The following is a 21,358-nucleotide window of genomic DNA, read 5'->3' on the forward strand; positions in this document are numbered from 1 at the left end:
AAAAGGTGGGATTTCTTTTATAACTAACATTTATATATAAAAATGCTCGAACTTATAAAGCAGCGCATGACCAGTATGTCAAGCGCGGATAAGCCCAGTCTCCTAAGTATAGCCTTAACAAACAACTCTTCTAGCGAAAAACAACTGACTACGTAGAAACGCTGGACGACGACCGTTTTTCGCAGTTGCGTAATACAATTAAGTCATAGGGATAGACCATCGTGTTCGCGTTCTCACAAGTCCCGAGGTGGTGAGTGCCCTTTGCGATGGTTTAGCTGTCGACGCACCAACGGTTTTGCGGAATATGATGCAATGCACGTCACAAAGGGCGATCGTTTATGCATTTAGCAACGTCTCGCACTGTGAACGCAATGACCACCTGGAACATAGCTTTGGGCAAAAGCTATGTACCTGGAAAACCTTGCAAAAAGAGGCTATGATCATAGGGGATGAAAATCGCTGAATGAACTTTGTATAATGCATGTATCACAACAAACGTCAATCAGCAGAGGGTCATAAAATATGCCTTTTAAATGAGACCTTTGGATATCGAAACGAAAATGCCGCTTACTGTATATAATGACTCCAAATCACACTTTGCAATCAAATTAAAGAATTCAGTTATAATTAGATTGATGTTTGTCATAATGACAGCGGTGACGATTGCCGAGGTAGTACAAGGCAAAAAAATTTAAACGAAGAAAACCGTATACAATGTGTATCACTCAAGCGTACACTGCTTTTTCTTTCTATTATATTAAATGTACGTTAAACGTTATCTTGCTGCAGTGGTAAGCTATAAGCTGCTGGCCACTATAGATTACAGATGCCACAAGTTCACACAGCTTCAACTGCGTCACGCAAGCACATCGTAATCCTCCTTCTCTAGCATGAGCATGATAGTAGCGATGACAAGGACGCTGCAGTTAGTGATAATGACAATGACGATGCGTTCAGTTGATTAACGAGAGCAAATGCAATGCATCATATGCAGAAACAACGCACAGGCTTCCGCATTTCTCCACTGCAGATTCTTCAGTGCTCTCGGAACTTTTTTTGTTTGCAACTTTCAAAGATTTCTTTTGTTAACTGATATCAGCTATCGTTCATATCAGATGGGCCTGACGTTGTTATATGGTAAAGAAGCATTTTGTAGCTGCGAGAAGCACAGTGAATAGCATTGTTTTTAAACTTACATCGAAAATTAAAGCCTCTGTTTTTTTTTTGTTTTTTTTTTGTTTTTGTTTTTTTACAAGTCACTTCGTCTTCCCCGAGCGCGTGTTTGCGAACTGTAAACTGTAAAGAGCACAGTTCTCCGAACTACAATCTGTCGAGTGTACCAACTTCAAAGATAGTTTGGAACGGTACTAAACAGGGATTGTGGCGATAAAGGACCTCGAAAGAGGTAACACCCTGATGGAGGATCATAACCTTGTCTTTACCTTTCCGATACTCATGTTTTCAGCTACAGAAGGTACAGTTCACCTCCTACACTGTATCGCTGAGAGTTTGGAAACACTCTCCTAGCGTCTCTTATAGAGAGAAGCAATGCAGCTGAATTTAGTACACAAGGAATTAAGTCATTAAGGAATTCCAATGGTTCTTACGTGGCTAACATTTAATTGTACTGTGCACTTCAAAGCAGCACTGTGAATGATCTAAAGCACGTTACGGGATCTCGATCAATGTCGGCCACTTGGAGTGTACTTACTACGCACCAATGTTTCAGTAAGCGGGAATCTTTGCATCTTACCCGCATCAAACCTCATGCTCGACAAATAAACCTCATGAGAGATCCACTGCGCCCCAAAGGAATTTCATCGTGTTTCATCGTTTTAGCAATGAACTGCCATGCTTGTTGCATCTACTTTGCTCTGATCTCGCCCAACGTCAATATTGCTGTCATTGTAGTGCTGTCGAATACACGTTGCTGTACTATGCATATACCGAACTACTAAAAAATATGCGCTGTCAACGCAAGCTATCAAAATGCGCAACTCAAATTAACACAGAAACAAGCGCCGCTGAGTACACTCGCGAAGCAGCGAACAAACGCGAGCCGATGAGCAGGCTTTCCGAACGGGACAAAGCCTTTTGTTCGGAGAAGACAGCACATTTTAATCTTTCTTCACCTTTCTTACCGCTCGCAAGGGCCTTAACGCAATAAGAAGCCCGCAATTATACAGAGCGAAAGAGGCGCTAGTCTGCGTTTGGCACGGATGTTCCTCAGGTGCCTATTGTTGTACGTTCCTCATTTTAAAGTGCACCTCTTCCTTTTTTCTTCTCTTTCTCTTTTCTATTCAAATCCTCATCGAGCTCGATTAAAAGCAGAACAAACGCAGAAGAAGATAGAGTAACAAAGTGCGCGTGTGGTGTGAAGACCGTGACTTCCAGCACCTCCTGGCTGATAGTGTTGGGTATTTGTCGAATTTCTTTCTTGAAGGAACTATTAAGAAGCAATTAGGAGAGCGCGTTTAACACATGCCCGTGCTCGCGATGTTAACGAAGCTTTAATAAATGGACCCTCTGCAGCAGTGCACCCCGCTGGTCGCCTGCCGCTCTAATAATAAATATGCATATATGCGTGCATGGGACCCCAGGGTTTGTAGAGATGTATTCGAATATATATATATATATATATAAACTGTAGTGTGGTAATCTTCATCGATATAACCACTGACATGCGTCGCGTGCTGCCGCTCCCAAGGACGAAGAAGTTGTTCGCTGCCTTGCTCTTTCGTCACGCCTGACGCTCCGCTGCGAGTCCCTCCTGAGCGGCTGGATCCATCTGGGTTTACCGAATAAGCACACCCCTACAATTATATATATATATATATATATATATATATATATATATATATATATATATATATATATATATATATATATATATATATATATATATATATATATATATATATATATAGCTTCATTTCCTTTCGTCTACGGATAATCTGTAGACTAGCCACAGAGGAGTCTATGGCATTCTTTGTCTTCTTTTGTCTATAGCCAGCTTATAAACTATCTGCAAATAGCCCTAAATTTCTCTGTCACAGAATAGACCTAAAAAAAGGGTAGGACCGTAAATCTATTTATAACCTGTAGATCTCTTGACAGAACGCTGTAGAAAATCAATGGACTATGTAAATAAATGTTCGGGAAGGAAGTAAGGCGTTTACTGTTCGGCGTCTTGTGCGACTGTTTCTGTGCTCCGTTACGAATGCCGATATTAGCTCCAAACAAGACTCTGGCATGCACATAAACAATAGAAGGTTAGTGCTTAGAGCGCGCTCATTTCGTGGTGGAGGAGCTTCGACAGTAAGACAAATACATATATACATTGCATGGCTGGCCATTTTGTAAACAAAATCGAGCGTTACTTAAAGGTAGTCGATGCAGATGATAGCAGTCAGAATACATAGCAGAAGCGCACTGAGTTAATGGAATGTATTTGCCTAGCATATTTACTAAAAATATTGTTTAGTCATTAAAAACTACAAAGCACAAAAAAAAGAAGCATAAAGGGCTTGCGCAGGTTTTACGTTTAGAAAATGTCATATCAGCAAGCTCTTGTCTGTCCTTATACTGAAAAAATATATATATATATATATTTTACACGGACTAAACAGTTCACGAATGCGGCTGAATTTTCAGTTCAAAAATATTTCATTAGAATTCTATTATTTTCGAACAGTTGACGAGACAGGACGCTAAACGCCGTCCTCTGATATGTGATAAAACTATGCATCGTGTCTCACTTCCGGTCCACTTACCTTAACAAAACCTCACCTTGGGTGTATAAACAGTTATTAAAAGAATCTGAGAACTACCGCGCTAGGATTAAGTACTGCATGAATCTGAAACAGATAACCAATTTTATTCTGCTTCTGGAAACATTTCTGGTTTGTCATTTCGAAAATTTCTCTTTGATTATGAGTAAGGGATCGTTAGTATCAGTGGCGTAGCCAGAAATACTTTTTGGGGATGTTAATACCGCTGGTCAAAAATTAAAAAGAAAAAAGAAATAAAAAAACGGGCGAGAAACTGCCAAAGGGATGGGTATGGGGAGGAGAATGTAGCGCTCAGAAAATTTGGGGGCGTTCGAACAACAACACCCCTCCCCCCATGACTACTTCAGTGGTTAGCATGTTCTCTAAAACCATAAGACGGGAAAAATACTTGTCAGTAGTTACTACGCAAAAGCCGGAAGAAAAGGGTAAATTCTTGTCTCAAACCAAGAGTGAGTCCAGAATTGACCACCCTGAGCTGCACAGCTACAATGCCAGCCAATAGAGACTGCTCAGAACGACTGCCTTTTTCTTTGATGTGAAGAGTAGTAGTAAAAAAATGGCTTTTTCGCGACTAACATTTCATTTGTCAGAAGCAGCAATGCTTCCTTTGACACTGAGCTGTTTTACTTCAGATATTGTCGAGCCCACAAACATAACCTGAGAATCGCTTGTTTGAGGTATATGAGCCATAAAATCAGCAATATTTTCCCTTTAAAATGGTTATTCTCTTTGTAAAAGGTGGTATATGTAACAGAAGCTGCAATTTACATTCTCTCTATTCCGCTTTATCGTTTTCTCCACGTATATATTCGAATTTCAATATTATACGAGGGAGCCACACTTTAAGCACAGGACGCAAAGGAAAGGAAAGGCTCAATGTTCCTCTTTGAACAGTTCCTTGAGAGTAACTGGAAGTACTGTCAAATCCATCGCTTCTGTTCAGGCAAGAACGGTGAGTTGACCTAACACTTTCCTTGCGAACTGCCGGCGGCATTCTAGTTATCTTTTTTTTTTTTTTTTTTTCCTAGAGATTCATTTTTCGCGACCTGTATATGCGTTAAAACAGATGCTTGGGCAAGTTGGTAACTCATTTTGACCGGAACAGCGCGCACTAAGACACAGACAAGAAGAGAGACACGACACACACGAGCGCTGACTTTCAACTGGTGTTTATTGTTTGGAACGAGGCATATATACACAATTCCAACAACACAAGGAAAAACAACCATCCTTCATAGATTCATAGTCAATTCATGCATGTCACACTGAACAAGGGCGATAACAACATTATCATTTTCCCTTCACTAAAAATGCCAATTCTTTTGAACTGATCGATAAAGAGGGGCTACTGACTCATGCGTCTTTAGCCCCTCTTTATCGATCAGTTCAAAAGAATTGGCATTCTTTTGAACTGATCGATAAAGAGGGGCTACTGACTCATGCGTCTTTAGCCCCTCTTTATCGGTCAGTTCAAAAGAATTGGCATTTTTAGTGAAGGGAAAATGATAATGTTGTTATCGTCCTTGTTCAGTGTGACATGCATGAATTGACTATAATTCTATGAAGGATGGTTGTTTTTCCTTGTGTTGTTGGAATTGTGTATATATGCCTCGTTCCAAACAATAAACACCAGTTGAAAGTCAGCGCTCGTGTGTGTCGTGTCTTTCTTCTTGTCTTTGTCTTAGTGCGCGCTGTTCCGGTCAAAACTGTATATGCGACTTGCGGAAAAGAAAATTGTGTCCCTTACAATAGATGCTCGCTGCGCACACGTTCGCTCCCCACGGGGCCTCAAGGATACCGGTATAGACGATAGTTCGCCGTCGTCCGGCTGTGCTCCAGTATATATATACGCAAACCGCAAAGGCGTGAGCGAATCTTTTCTGACATTGTTGGCACTTGTTTTCCAGGACAACAACGTTGGTTCGCACTTTACGGGCAGGGAACCAATAGGGGCATGGTCTATGCACATTTCCCTTGCAAAGCTTATAGAATGCGGCTTCGAATAATAAAATTAATTTATTTGCATCCGTAAATGCATGGAGATTTGCTCGAGGTTTAAAGTGCACGGCACTATTCGCCTAATTAAAACTATTTTGTATATACGTCTTCGAAGCTGTGTTCTCTCGTTTCCTTATGTTTGCCACAATATTGCGTTTCATGAACGTTTGACTGCGGTTGTATATAGCTCAAAGTGACCCGGATCTCTCTATATACATACAGCGCGGAATCGTATGCCCCACAGGGCCATTATAGCAATTCCGCATGTCGCCCATTTGTGGCGAAGAAGGTTAATCGCGCTCGCCTAATGAGCAATAGGTGCGGTAAATGAAAAAAAAAATATTTAATAACTTGACCGCCAAGTAGAAATGCCAGAAACAAACGAAGAAAAGTGCCGAAACAGGGGCCGAGTATACCGCGAACCGCTGAGGAAAATTGCCGCGCATCGAGGCGCGGTTTTCATCGTGGCGTGATAAATGACTTTTTAATCTCCAGCAAGTGCTGCGTAGGTGTTCAAAATTCCAAAAAGAGAGTCGCTTTCCTGTAGTAGAGAAAAGGGGGCCAGAGAGCGAGAAGGTGGACACCGAAAGCAACGAAAAACGCTGGCCGACCGTAGTTCACTAATGTTTAGGGTTAATACTCCGTGAAAACCGCAAACTTTGACATTCGCTTTCCATAGCTTCCCGCACGCTACTGGCTTTTTATATACCGTACGGAGAAAGGAAAAGAGCGCTAAAAATGAAAAGCGAGCGATACAAGCCATCGTCACGAAAGTAGCCTGTTAAGCAATTTTCTACATTTTTCTTTCGTTGGAGGCGTAGGCTCGCTCGCGTAACTTTGAATTATGCTCTCCGGGCCTAAGTTTTACTCGTCAAATTTCCTCGCAAGCTTATTGCACGGGTTCGTTGGAGAGGTGCAGGCAATAGACGTGAAGGGATAAAAATATATTAAAACTGTAGCAAACGCTTTACGAAAAGGAAGCGGTAAGCGCCCACACACTGGACGGCTTCACACTGCAGGTCACGATAGGAATTCGCCGAAAAAAAAAAATAGAACAAAAAGGAGAAAAATGGAGAGCTCATTAAAATGTCTGATCGTAAAAAATTGCTATCGGAGCGCTTAAATTTGACATAGGCCAGCTTAAATTTTGTGCACCTCCGAGCTTCTTTTTTTTTTTTTCTCTCTCTCATTTGGTGCGCAGTTATGGAAACTCCGAGTATAAGAACTTACAATATTTTGCACCCTATGTCGAGTGACCGCTGAGCCGTAAGGAATTAATTTAGCCTACCTATCGACGCAGCCAGTCCCCTGACCCATATGGGCAGCCCATAGTTCATCGCGCATGGCGAACGTGGCTAAAGCCCTTGTACTGGCGTCGACCGGTAGAAGACTTAATTGGAGCGAATCACATGCGAAAAAAAAAGTCATTAGCGTCGCTATAGAAAGCTAAAAATATCTTAATTAGGCGCGCACATTTTAACACGAGGTACGCAAAATGCAGACATGGTATTATTCAGCCATCCGTATACTGACAGGGAATAAGTTAACGAGCTAGTGAGTGGGTGTCCACGTGCTTTCTATAGGCAGGAATGTCATAGGTTTCTAATTAAAAAGAATGGTGAAAGCTTTACGCATTGAATGCTTTACTGTCTTTCTCGGCAATCTCGAGCGAACATAGTTCGAAGTTCAAGAAAAGCGTATATCCGAACTAGGAAAGCATGAACCCGAATACGGAGAAGAGCAAGAACTCTTCCGAAATAGTTCTACTTTTTCCGCTCGATAGAGAGGAACCAGAAAAAAATGTCAACGATTGCGACATCCGGTAAAGCGGAATTCGAACGCATCAATGTAATTTAGTTTTGAAATATTGCAGGTACAGAATTCGAGGGATACGTGTGAAGTTTGGGTCTACTCTGGATTATCCTCCATAATCATCCTTCACAAGGCTCGTAATCTTCTCCCAGTTCTTGGTTGCTATAGAGGGGGCGCTTTCATGACACCTGCCAAACACTCGGCAGTATTTTGACGAGCTCGTCTCGAGTAGCGCTTCGCTGACGCGGGCACTTTATTCTCCTGAGCAAAAATATTTAGCGGTGCAGCTCGTTCGGCTGAAAAACCGCTCATACGAGACTATCTGCAGTTACGTCAAAGCGCGCGAATGCATCAAATAATTGTAAAAATTGACCGGCAACGTGTAACGTCTCACGTACTAAGATAACATGAAGGTTGCAACATAACCTTCAAAATATTCACAGCTGACGATACGAATGCGGGTTACAGCTTAACCTCTAAATTTCTCAACATTGAAAGATAATGTGAGGGTTACAGCGTAACCTGCAACTAGTTCATGGCCGACAATAAATTCAATAGTACAGCGTAACCGCTAAAACCTGCACGGTACGCCGTAACTCTTAAAACTATCGGTGCACAAATTTATGAATGTGTGCACCTATATTAAGGGTTGCCAGAATTAGTGTATACAGTAGTATAGTCGGTACCGCGTATCGGAAATAATCGCAGGCTGCGTAAAAATTGTTACGGTAATTTGTAGTTCTGGTGATTGATTAACTGGCGTGTGATAGGCGATGAGGAGTTAATTAAATTATTGTAATTAATTAACTGATGAATTAAAGTGACTAGAAAATTTGATAAATTTGGTTCAAAATTGTCAAAATGCTCAGAATGAAAAGCCAGTCTTTGTAAAAGTCAATTAGGAAATTAGACAGTTTAGAGTGAAATTGAATTATATATTTGAAATATTTTAAAAATGAAAAACTGGGAAAAGAGGGTTCAAGGGTGTCAAAATTCTCAAAATGAGAAGCCAACGATTGATTATGCTAATTAAGAACTTTTCGAGTATGTAACTGATCAATTAATGAATTGTAATAATTGAAAATAAAAAATAAAAAATTGAAAACATGGGTTTAAAAGTGACAAAATGCCCAGAATGAAAGGCCGGTGATGCTGATAATTAGGAAAATTAGAGGCATTGTTTGAATAAATAACTGACATAATTAAACAAATAAGAATGTGCTCAAAGGGACCAAACATCCCAGAACGGAAAGCCAATGTCTACTGATGCTAATTATCGGTGTTGAAAACGACTAAAATTTCTAAAAAATTAAAAGTACTAATCATAATTAAAGTGAGAAACATTGACAGTGTGTGAAACCCTATCATGCCATAAGCCTTAACGGCGGAGTTCAACTGTCCCCCTGAACTTTACCATGGATGTTTTACTCATTTGTGAAGCTCCGTCTCGAAACGCACGATGCGACCGCATTAACGGCTTCTGTCTGCATCTTCCGTTTCTTACTTTCCCATTCAAGCACTTTGCTAAATCCCTACTCTCTAAACTTGTGCCTCTGTTATACTGCGCGTCATCTCAAACGGACATAACACATAGTCTTAACAAGCCGTATTATGAAAAAGACCATCCGCAAAACCCTGCCTGCTTCAAGCCCGCCAAACGTTCCTGAGTGGTATACAGGTTGCATGTTTTGCGCGGGATCCCAAAGTTGTAGTTTCGATTCCAGTGTCACCTTTTCATCTGGCAGCTGGCAAATTGACAGTTGGACGTTTGGCAAAGAATCTCTACCCTACATTCTTGCAATCGATGTAACTTTCCAAATCCAACATCTCAAAGACATGCTGAGGATTTTTCCCTCGTTCACATAAGCCACCGCGCCACCGCCTATATAACCGCCTACCCTCCTCCTCTGCCTCCGCTTTTCACCTTACACTACCGCCGTCCCCTTTTCAACTGTTATCCACCTCACTTTCTAGGCACCACAGCAGTGCCATCCACAATTCTTGCCGTAGCTTGAAATGTTTGCAGTAGGGTAGACGGCCGAAGCATCTTATCCTGGGTACATACATGCACTTATATAAGCTTCAGATTTAAGCGTGACGCAATAGCGTTACGCGGTCCCTCGGGATCCCAATTCTGACTCTCCGAGCCGTCTGTGTTCCGGATGACCGTGGCAGGTTGCGGGAGGCCAATACGATTATGGCTCCCCAGGCATGACAGTGCCAAATGTAATAGGGTGGCTCAGGAATCGCCCTATAATGATGTCCATCGGGTACGCGAAGGCGACGACGCTCGAGCCAAGAACGAGCACCTAAGAGTATGCAACGGTCTAAAAAATATATTAATATGCTGCATGTGTGAAAAAAAAATTGTTAGAAGTTAGCGGGGCTCGTATTGTTCGTCTCTTCATGTGTCTTATCCTACTCTGCACTACAGTCTTGCTGTGAATATTTCAGATTCTTCTGAAATGTTTTATTTATTTTTTGCTTCACGACAAATCTGACCTTAGTTCAGAAATAAAAATTAAAGCGTTTTTTATTCATCCTTACATACAATCTGTTTAATTCCCGTCTTGCCCTCTATAACCATACGAGTTCTTATCCGCCGTTCAACTACTTTACCACTTTCAGTGGTACTATATAGTAAGCCGTAAACGAATATTTTCCGCCCCTTTTCTTTTCCCCACACCAAAACAAATATTCCAGCTCCCCTATAAACCTTTGCATTTTGGGCTCCCTGGACGCTGCCATGTTGTTCGCTCTCCAGTCATGTTCACCCCGCGCGAACACTGTGGAAGCTGCACGCAGAGAAATCGGTTTCCAACTGTCCAGAGAAGAGAAATTTCGATACCTCCCTCGGTCTTCAAAGGTCTGTACACTAAGCCTTCACGTCGGGAGTCTTCACAGCAACTACAAACACGACACCGTAAATCCTGGGGAATGTGCTTCGAACTTTTCAGTGTCAATTTTGCACTGGCGCTATACTTTTCGAGATACATTCTTTCTTTGCTTCCTGACACAGCTACAATATTGATAGTGTCCGATTCCATCCAATGCTCCCACTGTTCTACAACTGTGAACAGTTTAATTTGACAACCTCGCTAGTACTCCGGTGGCAAACGGTGACAGGGTTATTACTTCACTGCCAATTTTGTCTGGATCCTTGAAATATGATTGTTGCAGACGATGCGTTTATCGGAATGATTCTATGGCCTTCCGATATATCGACGTTTTTAGAACATGAGACAGCAACAGTCGGAGGCTGAACATCACTCCTCAGCTTCACCCGTCTGGTGACCAACAATTCTGGACACCAAAGCGGGCAATATATTAGTAAATGTAAGAGCAGATTATCGAAGTGCACAGCAGTGCCGATATTTCTTTTATCTTTATCTATAATATGTGAAACTTATTTGCCAGTAAACGAGTAGCCTTTTCTATTTTCTGCGCGCATCAGTTTTTTTGTACGTGGTTATTGATCTTAAGCACCGAAAGCGTGCTGGTCAGAAAAAGATTGTCAATACAACATAAACACAGTGGTCGCGCTATTTCCCCAGCAGGACGGTCAGAGAAATCCAACAACAATAATCGAAGTCCTGCGGGTTAAGCAATCAATGAAATTGTCCTTCTATATGGTGCGATCGCAGGTTATGGACATCTAACTGAGAATTCGGCGAAATGATCTAGTTTGATCTACCTGTAAGCCTCGCGTAACAATAGAGACAAATAGTTAGAGTTGCCAAGTTAAATGTTCGTGGCAACGCGTGCTTGGAATAAAATAGTATTGGAATTATACACCGTGGTGGCCTCTTTACAGTGCTGCAATATTCCTTTCCGCACATCCCGAACGAGAAAGAAAAAATAATCCCTTCGCACAAAACGTTTGGTTTGTGGATCTGTGGTAGCATAAAAACACTAGTATGTCGTTGGTAAAGAATAGATGTTCAGTTACACTTCCGCCCACATTCCCAGGCCCCTTCCCCTTGAAATACAGTTCAATACAGAGTAAGTTTTGTGGTACTGCTGTAACTAAACGTGCAACCGACTCTATTCATGCATTATATGGCTGGTGATGTGGTTTGAAAGGCCACAATGGCGGTATAGTTTCACAGTGAGCGAGAAATTCTATAGCCTAGAAAGAATCTAACAGTAGTTATCAGCTCGAACGATTGATTGCGGAGGGTGACAGCAGCACGTAAACATTCGCAAAGTACCTCCTCGCTCAACAGAAACATTGTTATCGCGGCATCGTCAAGGGCGTCCAATCCTCGCCATTGTTAATAAAAACAGCGCGAACCAACTCGCCCAACGAAGTATCTCGCTGCCAATCCTCGCCCCCTTACTGGAGCAGTGTCCTACTGAAGCACTTCTGAAGCACTATTTCAATGTCTTACTTAAGCATATTCGTTGCATCGAATCTGTTTGGACAGAAATCCTGCCTTGTTTATACATGGGGAATGCCTGTTGCACAACTATATACACAGCGAGGACGCCTTCGTTTTGCTTTCTCCCAAATATCAAGATGCGTTTAGACCTCACACATCTTATCAGAGATCTAGTTACTTTCAAGTATATCGCAACTGCGGCCATCAGCGCTTACTCAACTCATTGTTGTGGCATCGAGAGCAAAACGAGATGCTTGCTCCAGAGAGATGGGAAGTGAACCACACGCCGACCTCGACAAAGCCCAGTTCATCTGATGTGCATAACGCCATGACTTGTAGCGAGGCGTCGGTGATATCAGGTTAAGTGCGACAAATTTGCCTCGCGTGTTTTTAGCTTCATGGTAAACGATTCGCTGAATTCTTGGCCAGTGCTGACTTCGCATACGTAAAACTTCCAAATAAAATATCGTGAGTTTACAAAGAGAAAAACATCGTGAGGTGCAGTTGTATGCACTGCAGATACCCAGGCATGCAATATCTACTCTGTTTATGCTAACGGTTACAGCAAAAAAAAAAAAATGTTCTAAATCAGAGTAACCACTGCATGTGTTAATATCAGTATACATCATGCTTCCCGCTAAGCAGAGGAAAAGTGATTTTTGGCCGTACGTGGGGCCCAGGGATCTGCGAGTCCCAAGCTATTTTGCTTAAATTAAGTTTTATCAATCCTAAACAATTGTTAAATTGCATGAGCATAAGAATAGGATAAAAAATTGAATTTCAGTGCAAAATACAACTGCGTGATAAATTGTTATATATCGTGCAATTACGGTAAGTTATTACGTTCAGTGCTTTTAAATTTAGCTTCCTTCAGAGTAGCCGCATATAAGGTGAACGCTTTTGTGTGCGCTTGTCTGTACCTCGGAACAGCGACCGGCTTCTCATATCCGCCTCATACTCAACCTGCAGTGTCCTGTAGCGGAGCAGCAGCAGCGGCGGCGGCGGCAGTTCAGCTGGCCAATTCCTACCCCGGGTTGGCGAAGCCCATACCTCGAGGGTTTTTCGATTCTCCCCTGCAGTCGCTGGTCGCCTGCAGGTCGTCCTACCTTGCCGGTGAGTAGCACGTCCCAGCGTCTTTTACAGCTTCACTCGAATGTGTAATGCGTAATAATAGTCTCATCTAAATTGTAGCGAAACGAGCAGGCGTGGAAAAAATAAGAGCGACCACAGGAACTGTGATGGCTGCGATTGCTCATGCGTAAAGAGGTGTGCCCCACTGAACCGTACAGCTGCGCAGGCATAATAATACGGGGGGCACCTTATGCATATCTCAAACGCAGGCGCTGCAACATCAGACGGCGCTAGCGTGCTGTTTTGCCAGTTCGTATTGTATCTCCCGTTTTCCGCGTGGCTGTATACAAGCACCGTCATTGAGTGACCGCAGGCCAAAGGCACTGAGTGGAGGATGAGTTGATCGTGTAGGGTCGACTTAGCTTTCTTACGTCGCTGTTTGCTTTGCGGCACAGCTTTCGACGCAGCTGTTGGCATGCCTCCACTGGCTTTGACTGTGTCCTGCGCTTGACGTCGCTCTCCTTCTGACCAAACAAGCAGCGGACAAAAAGATGGCGAGCACCACATTTCTGATGCTACATGCTACATGCTACATAGTACCAAAGGCAGAGATAAAATAAACTGTATTAGTTAAGGTACACATATTAAGGGCTCGAAATGTATGTGGCACGTCGGTCAGTCGGGCCCATACAGTAGCCAGACACTTAGGATTGGCAAGGAAGATTAGGGAAGAGTCGCTTCGCAGTGATCTTCTGCCCTTACCATATATACTGTATACCAGCCAGTTTTATGTTTTCTGTTTCGCAATTCTTTCGCATCAAGCGGCAAGTCTACGCCCACTAATTGGGGCCCACTGTTCAAGGCACATCGTATACGCAGGATTTGCTATCTTCCTACCAATTTGGTAACCATCACCTACTGGTGTATACGATAGTCAGATTAAATGGTTAAAACGCGTGCAAACTCTCTAGCCTGAGTTGGCACTCTCAAATGCCATGCTTTGCTACTTGTATACTTGTAGCTATGAAGGGTCTCGGGCAATCTGCCCTGCATTTTCCATGTCCCTGCAAAGTAGTACATTATAGTCCATGTTTTGCAGATCGCTATAGCTGGCGCCCTCGCCAAACATCTTTGTCTTCGTGCATTGCTTCTGCAATTTGCTTTTGCGGACGTCAACACTACTGTGGGCGCAATAGGATGATTGTTCACACATGTTCCCGTCGACATTGTTTAGTTATCTTGAACGGCATGCCACCGCCAAGTCAGTACAGGCAGGTACGAGTTTCACCTGGGTAACTGCACTGAGGCGCTTTGATGGAGAAAGCTGTTTACTTTTGGGAGCTGTGGTCATCTGGACGAATTGCGCAACCCAGATGCTGCATTCCGTTATAGGCACAAAATTGGGAGAATAAATATAAGTACGCGGGATACATCTGCTGCTACATGTATGCCTCATCAAGAAAGTATATTCTGAGTAGCCGTATAATTTTTTCTGGCCAGTAGTGCGAGCTATATGTGGCAAGGAATTTGTAGACTTTTCGAACTCCCAACTGCTTGCAATTACCAGGAAGTCTCGACAATCCAATCATGCATATTACGCCTGCAAATCCGTAAGGTATGCCCTGCATAGCTAATATCAGGATTTTAAAAAGACGTATAATTCTAATAGGAGCGAACAGCAAGTAGAGCCTGCAACAGCACCAGTGTCAGGATTAAATGTTATTTTTTACGATATTTCGCTGCTCGAGAGCATATATACACTGTGTGCGTGCACCCTTCATAGGACGAAGGACTTTGTTGTCCTAAGTATGAAACAAATCCTCCTATTCTGTGGCAGACAGCCGCTACCATAATGGCTTTTATCCTTTGCTACTGTGCTGGCTTGGAAAGGAGGGTCGTTGTATGCCGCGTGGTCTGGACAGCAACGCACCGGCGGGTTCATACCTTCGCTTTCTATGCCGCTTCGGTGAGCTTGTATGAGCTCTTTTCAGATAAAATTTCGAGTGCAATCGCCGTGTCAAGAGGTACGCGCCGAACCCTAAGTTGGCGGACACCCCACTGCTCCCATCTCTCCCATCTCCCGCACACGATGAAGGATTTCCGATAGTCCATGGAGCTGGATGTGCTCCCCACCAAAGACATCTGCCAGCAGTTTTAGCAAACGTTTTCAGAAATTTCTAATATTCTAGAGTTTAAAATTACAAAACCATTTTCCGGGAAAATTTTCAATCCGCGGTCGGTGTAATTTTGTAACACTACTAAAATTATGACTGGTTAACAAAATCTCGCTAATTAACCTATTAACAAAGCCAGTTTATTTGTTTATAAATAGACAGATTCGGGTCGTGGCGGTGCATGCTATATCAGTTTTTGAAACGTAAAAAAAAAACTTATCTCTGACGTCGTACAACGGCGAGGGAGTCCAACGCTTTTCTTGTTTTTCAAAAAGACGAGGAATTTCTTTTCAAACACAGCGTCCACTAATTGCATGTGGCACTAACTATACGATGCCGAATTTGAAACTGCCCTCTCTGATCTGCTCTGCCATGCTCCGAACCTCTCTGAGCTAACAACCCCACATTTGGCAGTATACTGCCCTGCCATTTCCTTGCATGTATACGTGTGTGTGTGTGTGCGCGTGCGTGTGTGTATGTTGCACACACACCATGTTAAAACGGCGAACACAGGAGAAGAAGACACAGAGAACAACACGGACAGGAGCGCAGTGCCTGTCCGTGTTGTGCTTCTCTCTGCGTCTTCACATTTTATGTGCGACATTTTAACATGAATCATTACCAACTGACCAAGCTTTCTACTGTACTGAACACACACACACACACACACACACACACACACACACACACACACACACACACACACACACACACACACACACACACACACACACACACACACACCAAATATATTTTTACGTATTGACGGTATTGTTATGCAAAAATTGCACAAGGATTGTATTTTATACAAGCGAAATCAACATAGCCAAGATTTACAGTGCAGCAAGATGGACTTCATAATACCGCACAAACGCATGATAATCTAAACGCATGGAGTATTGAACGTTATCCTCACTAAAAATAGTTATAGTTGCACTACCATACTTTCAAGCGGTAGTAAATGGGCTTTACAAGTAGTTGGAGAGATATTGCTGTCTATAGTGACTATCCCGTATAGAAGGATGTTGCATTAACTTACCGTCCGTAAAGGAAAAACATGCCAAATCGCATGTACAATCAGAAGTTTACGCGATTTAACGGCATGACCTTTCTTTTTAATTATACGGTATAGGTTTTAGGGAAACGTCGTGATCAACGCTTTTGTTTATTCATAATAGCGTTTCAAAAGTTATCCTAATGTTATCCGTCTGTAGAGAGTCTCAGCCTATATTCTTTTCTAATCTCTGGACAATGAGTTTGTGATTATAAGAGGTGGAAATGAAACATGCTGTGTGAGTTTGTATACCTTCAAGTTGGTAACAGATTTTTTTTTTTTCCGAGTCCTACGCCACTGCAGCATGTTCCGAGTCTGAGCTCACATTTGACACATAAAGAACTTATTTGAGATCTTGGGGGACACTAGAAACGTTTCTTTTCTTGAATTCTAGCCCACGATAATTTTTCATTTCTGTATAGTCAGTATGCTCACAGCAGGCTAAATTCAGTTGAGAAATGAGCTTTTAAATATTTTTCATCCTGAGCTACATGCCGTTGGGTGAATATATTTAAAAAATTAAAGTTCAAAACATTGCCTTTTTCTTCCACTGAAGCTAATTTGGTTGTGCTTATCGGGTCGTGTTTGAGTTTACGTATGCACCATATTAATACCGGATAAATATTTCCTCCAACACTAATGCCCTTCAGTGCCCTCCAAAGTCAAATAAAAATTTTTGTCAGGCTAGAAATAAAGCTTGACGCCGGATTGAAATTCCCTAACAGCGCAGAGTCCGCCTTGAAAACTTGCCAAGCTCAGCGATGCCCACAAGTTAGCTCTTAACCGTCTCCAGTTACCAGAGTAACTAAGACATCAGATACCTGTTAAGCTGAGGCACTTGAGGTGCCTCACACGAACACAATGGCTTCTCGGCTCGGGCTGCGGCTCAGAGATGCATAGCTAACAGCTCATTGTTCTAACGAACAGAGAAGAGAAAACCAGGAAGAAAACGCTTGAGGAGATCTTGATGTTCTCGTCTCGTGAACACTGCACGAGAGTGTCCCGCTTAACATCGTAGGCTGAAGCGCTGCTTGAAAGAACAATAGCCTAAAAGGCACAGTGGACCTGCCACTCCGAAAGCGCACGCGTCAGAGATTGGTAGATTAATCTCGCTGCGACGACAGATTAATAGCCTCACGCTCTTAACTCGCAGCAGGGCACAAAAGAAATGATTCTCGATCCAGCCATGCATACATAACACTGCGCGCGACGGTGTACAGCTAAATCTGAAGGCTCGATCACCGGTTTTTGTGGCGCGTCTTTATGAACGTGCCGGCACAACACCCTTGTCGCTCCGGCTATATCGTGTAACGCTTATTATTAATGACTGGCGCCGAAGCACGCGCACGCATGCCTCATCGTTCTCCCGTGATCACTCAATCACCGCCCGATTCTCAGACCTTAAGCGAGCTGATCGTATATGCGGTCAGACGCCTCCTCCTGAAACAAGCCACCGCGTTCCAGAATTCGTGACCAACCTAGCCCGCTTATAACCGCGATTTCTCGCTTAGATTGTACTAAGCGTGTTATTTCGGAGAATTATCCGGCTCTTGTTTGGGATAAGATTATACGCGATAGCCGAGGCTTTTATCGCTGGCATTGTAACGGGATATGGAGACCTGATGCTGGCAAAAAGTAATAATGTATTGGCGGTTTCTTCTAATCACTTTTTTTTTGTGTGTGTGCGGTCTTTTCTTTTTTTTTCACTCTATCTTTATGGCTGACCAGCGAAACCTATTTCTCGAGAACAGTAAGGCTCTGTGAAAAAATGCAGGCATTTACTGGAGACAATGGGAATTCCTCGCAACCGAGTCGTGCGCTAATGATGTCTAATCTATTAATCAATCAGCCGGACTCCTATGGGAAGCAAGCCCCCCCCCCCCCCCCCCCCCTTAAATGCTGAATGCCTAAAGGAATATCTGCTTTTTATTGTCGTTCCTAAAGGCCTGCGAGGACCTGACGTACCGCATACCACTGCGAAACTTTCAGAACTATTTTCTAGTCGTTTACGGCACGCAAACTATACCATACCTCATCGTTTAACATAATAGTTACATGCAGAAAAAAAATATCCCTCATGCGTGCTCATTTACTGAGCGCTCTCTCATGCCACAGCACTGGTTATGCATGTTTATTTGATGATTTCTTTCGCTGTATGCGAGGGTGACTATTCCCCTCTTGTAAACAGAAAATTCGGGGAAAACCTCGTGATGGCCTTCAGCCTTGAATTTACCACTATATTCTTATGTGCAGGTGTTGCGCTACTTATTGGCACCATGTATGATTCGTTTCCCAAAGCTGAGGCCCTCAAATGCCATGTCACTGACAAATTGCTGACGTCCACGTTGGAGTCAATGACAATCGATTATTGACGGATTCAAGGACCTGTACTAAAGCTATAGGACAACGACACTTTTTAGTCTGCATGGGATATACGACTCCCATGTCTTGCATGCTTTGACTAATAAATAAAAAAAACATTAGGCTGGTTGACGGCAAAGCGCAGTGTCGGCCACTCTTAGGGTGAACACGCGAGCGCGTAACAACTCTCTCTGGAGCGCCAATGCATCCGACCCGGCTGCGCTTCCAAGGCAATATTTAAGCCGTGCGAAGCACATGCACCTTCTTGGTCCATCAGTGCGCACGTGCCATTTTGATTCCATTTGGGCTGTGTCAGGCGGAACGGACTCTGCAGGAAAGCAACCGCTTGTTCCCATGTTCACCCTACGAGTAAAGGACCCTATATACTATGTCGGCATTTGCGACACAGTTGGCCGGACGTTTTTCCTCACCAAACCGATACTCAGCGATGTCCGTAAATCGAAAGGCACGATTCGCTTATCGCAAAATCACAGCGCCATGGTTTTCGTGACGATGAGATGAAGTCATGAATGAGGCTTCTTGCATGGTGCCACCGAGAACCTGGCTTCGGAACCATAGGAAGTGAATGCGGTGGCGCGCATTATTCACGGCGCATCATAGCGCGAGATTGAGCCTGTATAATAGGAGTCTTTAAGGAGAGAGCGTATGCTGGCGGCGTGGCGTTCTCGTTGCAAATAAGTTGCAAAAGCTTTGGAAAGACTGCAGGAAGCGAAGGCCTAAGCACGAATAGATGTTCAGCTGGTCTGGCCAGTATAGCATATAGCAGTTGGCGTTCACTTTCTTTTGTTTACCGATTCGTACAGGCACTGAACGTACAGTGTCAGCCACACTTAGCGGAAACAGGGCTCCGCGTGGCTGCAAACGTGCGGAGCATCACTGCGCCCAACCGAGTAAGAAATTCCTGTAAAATGGCGGAAGGCACAAAGCGCCACTTCGAGGTCCCCGTAAGTGCGGCACTCTGAATTGAGTCGTGACCGGATTCACGCTAAGTGTGATTGACACTGTACATATGTGCGCGGTGATCACGTGATGATTCACACGCGTGAAGCATACCACGGTCGGTCTTAACTCGACAGTGCCCCATGCAGTTCACCACTAACGCCTATACATAGGGCAGTCGAAAGTTGTGGCGTATACAGCAACGCAATTGTAAATGCGGCTACTTTTCGGCTAGAATACAGTGCGCACCAGAGGATTCTTCAGGCCGCATTGTTTTTACTGTGGCTTCGGCGGGACACATAAAGGATAATCCCACCGGCTCCTATTCGCATTCACACGTGTGAATACATCCTTTCTTCCTCTGCTATCAACACATGGTGGCTTCGGCGGGACACACAAAGAATAATCACACCGCCTCGTATTCGTACTTCCTCTACTATCAACACATTGTCAAAAGCAAATTTCTGCATGGGTCCCGATTAGCTTCCCACGATAGGTTCAAATGTTTCACGTATGTCTCCTCGTGCTTTTATATTTTTATAATTAACCCCGGGTGAAATTTTGGGGGGCAATAAAGTTCCTCCATCAAGAGTATAACGCTGAAGCGTTAATGGCGTCAGTCACCGGATTCTCATTCGCGTATCCTCACCCCTCAGCAGTATACACTTTGCTATCTCATTTAATGACTACTCCCTTAATTATTAATCTGTTATCTCACACATACTCACTAGCATGCAGTTGTAAGCGATCACATTATCTGAAAGAACACGACATGCATATGAGCAGCCTGGCTTTAACCAAGCTGCACGAGCGTGTCTAGACGCATTACTTATAGGGAAAATAGTTGCATGCATCTGTTAGCCGTCCGCGCACGACGTGCAATATTGTTTTGCTCCTAATTAGTTAGTTACTTCAATTAATTTACCTACATTACTAAATATTTACTTTAAGCTATGAATGCCATTTGCGAGCTTGGAGAGCACCTTCAGAAATTTTTATTTCATTATTCCCTAGAAGAGAAACCAGACGTGTGTCATTTTTTCCCAGCTCGAAAGAAAGCCCGCGAAATAAAAAAAAATAAAAAAATCACGTGATTAGTGTATTCGCACGCCCGGATTGTAGTGCTATGAATCTACGTTTAAGTGAACGAAATCAATTTTTCGACAGCACCGTTGCAACGGCAGGCCGACATGCGTACTGGGCTCTCTTCACCCGTATCATCCAGCCGGCGCATATGAGAGTGCAAGTTGCAGAGAGCGCCGCGAGCTTGCTGCAAACATGGCTAGCGTATCAATCTACTGCTGCAACGAGGTCATCGAATCGGGGCCGCAGCTGATTTCATTCGTTCAAATAATGAAATAGTGAATGCGCTAGTCACGTGATTTTTGTGTTGTTTTTTCGAGGGCTTTCATTCGAGCTCGGAAAATAACAAAGACACACAGGAGTCTCTTTATTGCAAGTAAATGAACCAGGGTTTCTGAAAGTGCTCTTCAACTTTGCAAATCATATTTATCGCTTGAAGTAGATATTAATTCATTTAGAAAAATAACTCTAATTAACTTATTAATTGCAAAACAAAAAAAAATTGTCAGTGGTGCGCAAGATGGCTGGCAGCTGTATGTAACCGGTTTCTTTCGCCTACCTCCAATATTTTATTTTTTTTAGTCCTTCGCTCAAGTTAGCTGAGACACTCGGTAGGTATGCTGTAATTCAAATTCGCATGGATGTGATGAAACGTATAGGCACATGGATTGG

At 43.2% G+C, this 21,358-nt stretch overlaps 1 protein-coding gene across 1 annotated transcript in view; it reads left to right on the plus strand.

Moving 5' to 3' along the window:
• LOC146190347 (uncharacterized) overlaps positions 1-21,358 on the plus strand; it is an 89,136-nt gene that overhangs the window by 33,534 nt on the left and 34,244 nt on the right. The window contains exon 3 of the mRNA XM_084600818.1: positions 12,953-13,096. Coding sequence (XP_084456944.1) covers positions 12,953-13,096 — 144 coding nt within the window. The remainder of the gene's footprint in view (positions 1-12,952; positions 13,097-21,358) is intronic.

The sequence above is a fragment of the Amblyomma maculatum genome, chromosome 4 (assembly GCF_055883805.1).
Source record: "Amblyomma maculatum isolate TAMU_Amacu chromosome 4, ASM5588380v1, whole genome shotgun sequence".
In the NCBI taxonomy this organism is placed as follows: Eukaryota; Metazoa; Arthropoda; class Arachnida; order Ixodida; family Ixodidae; genus Amblyomma; species Amblyomma maculatum.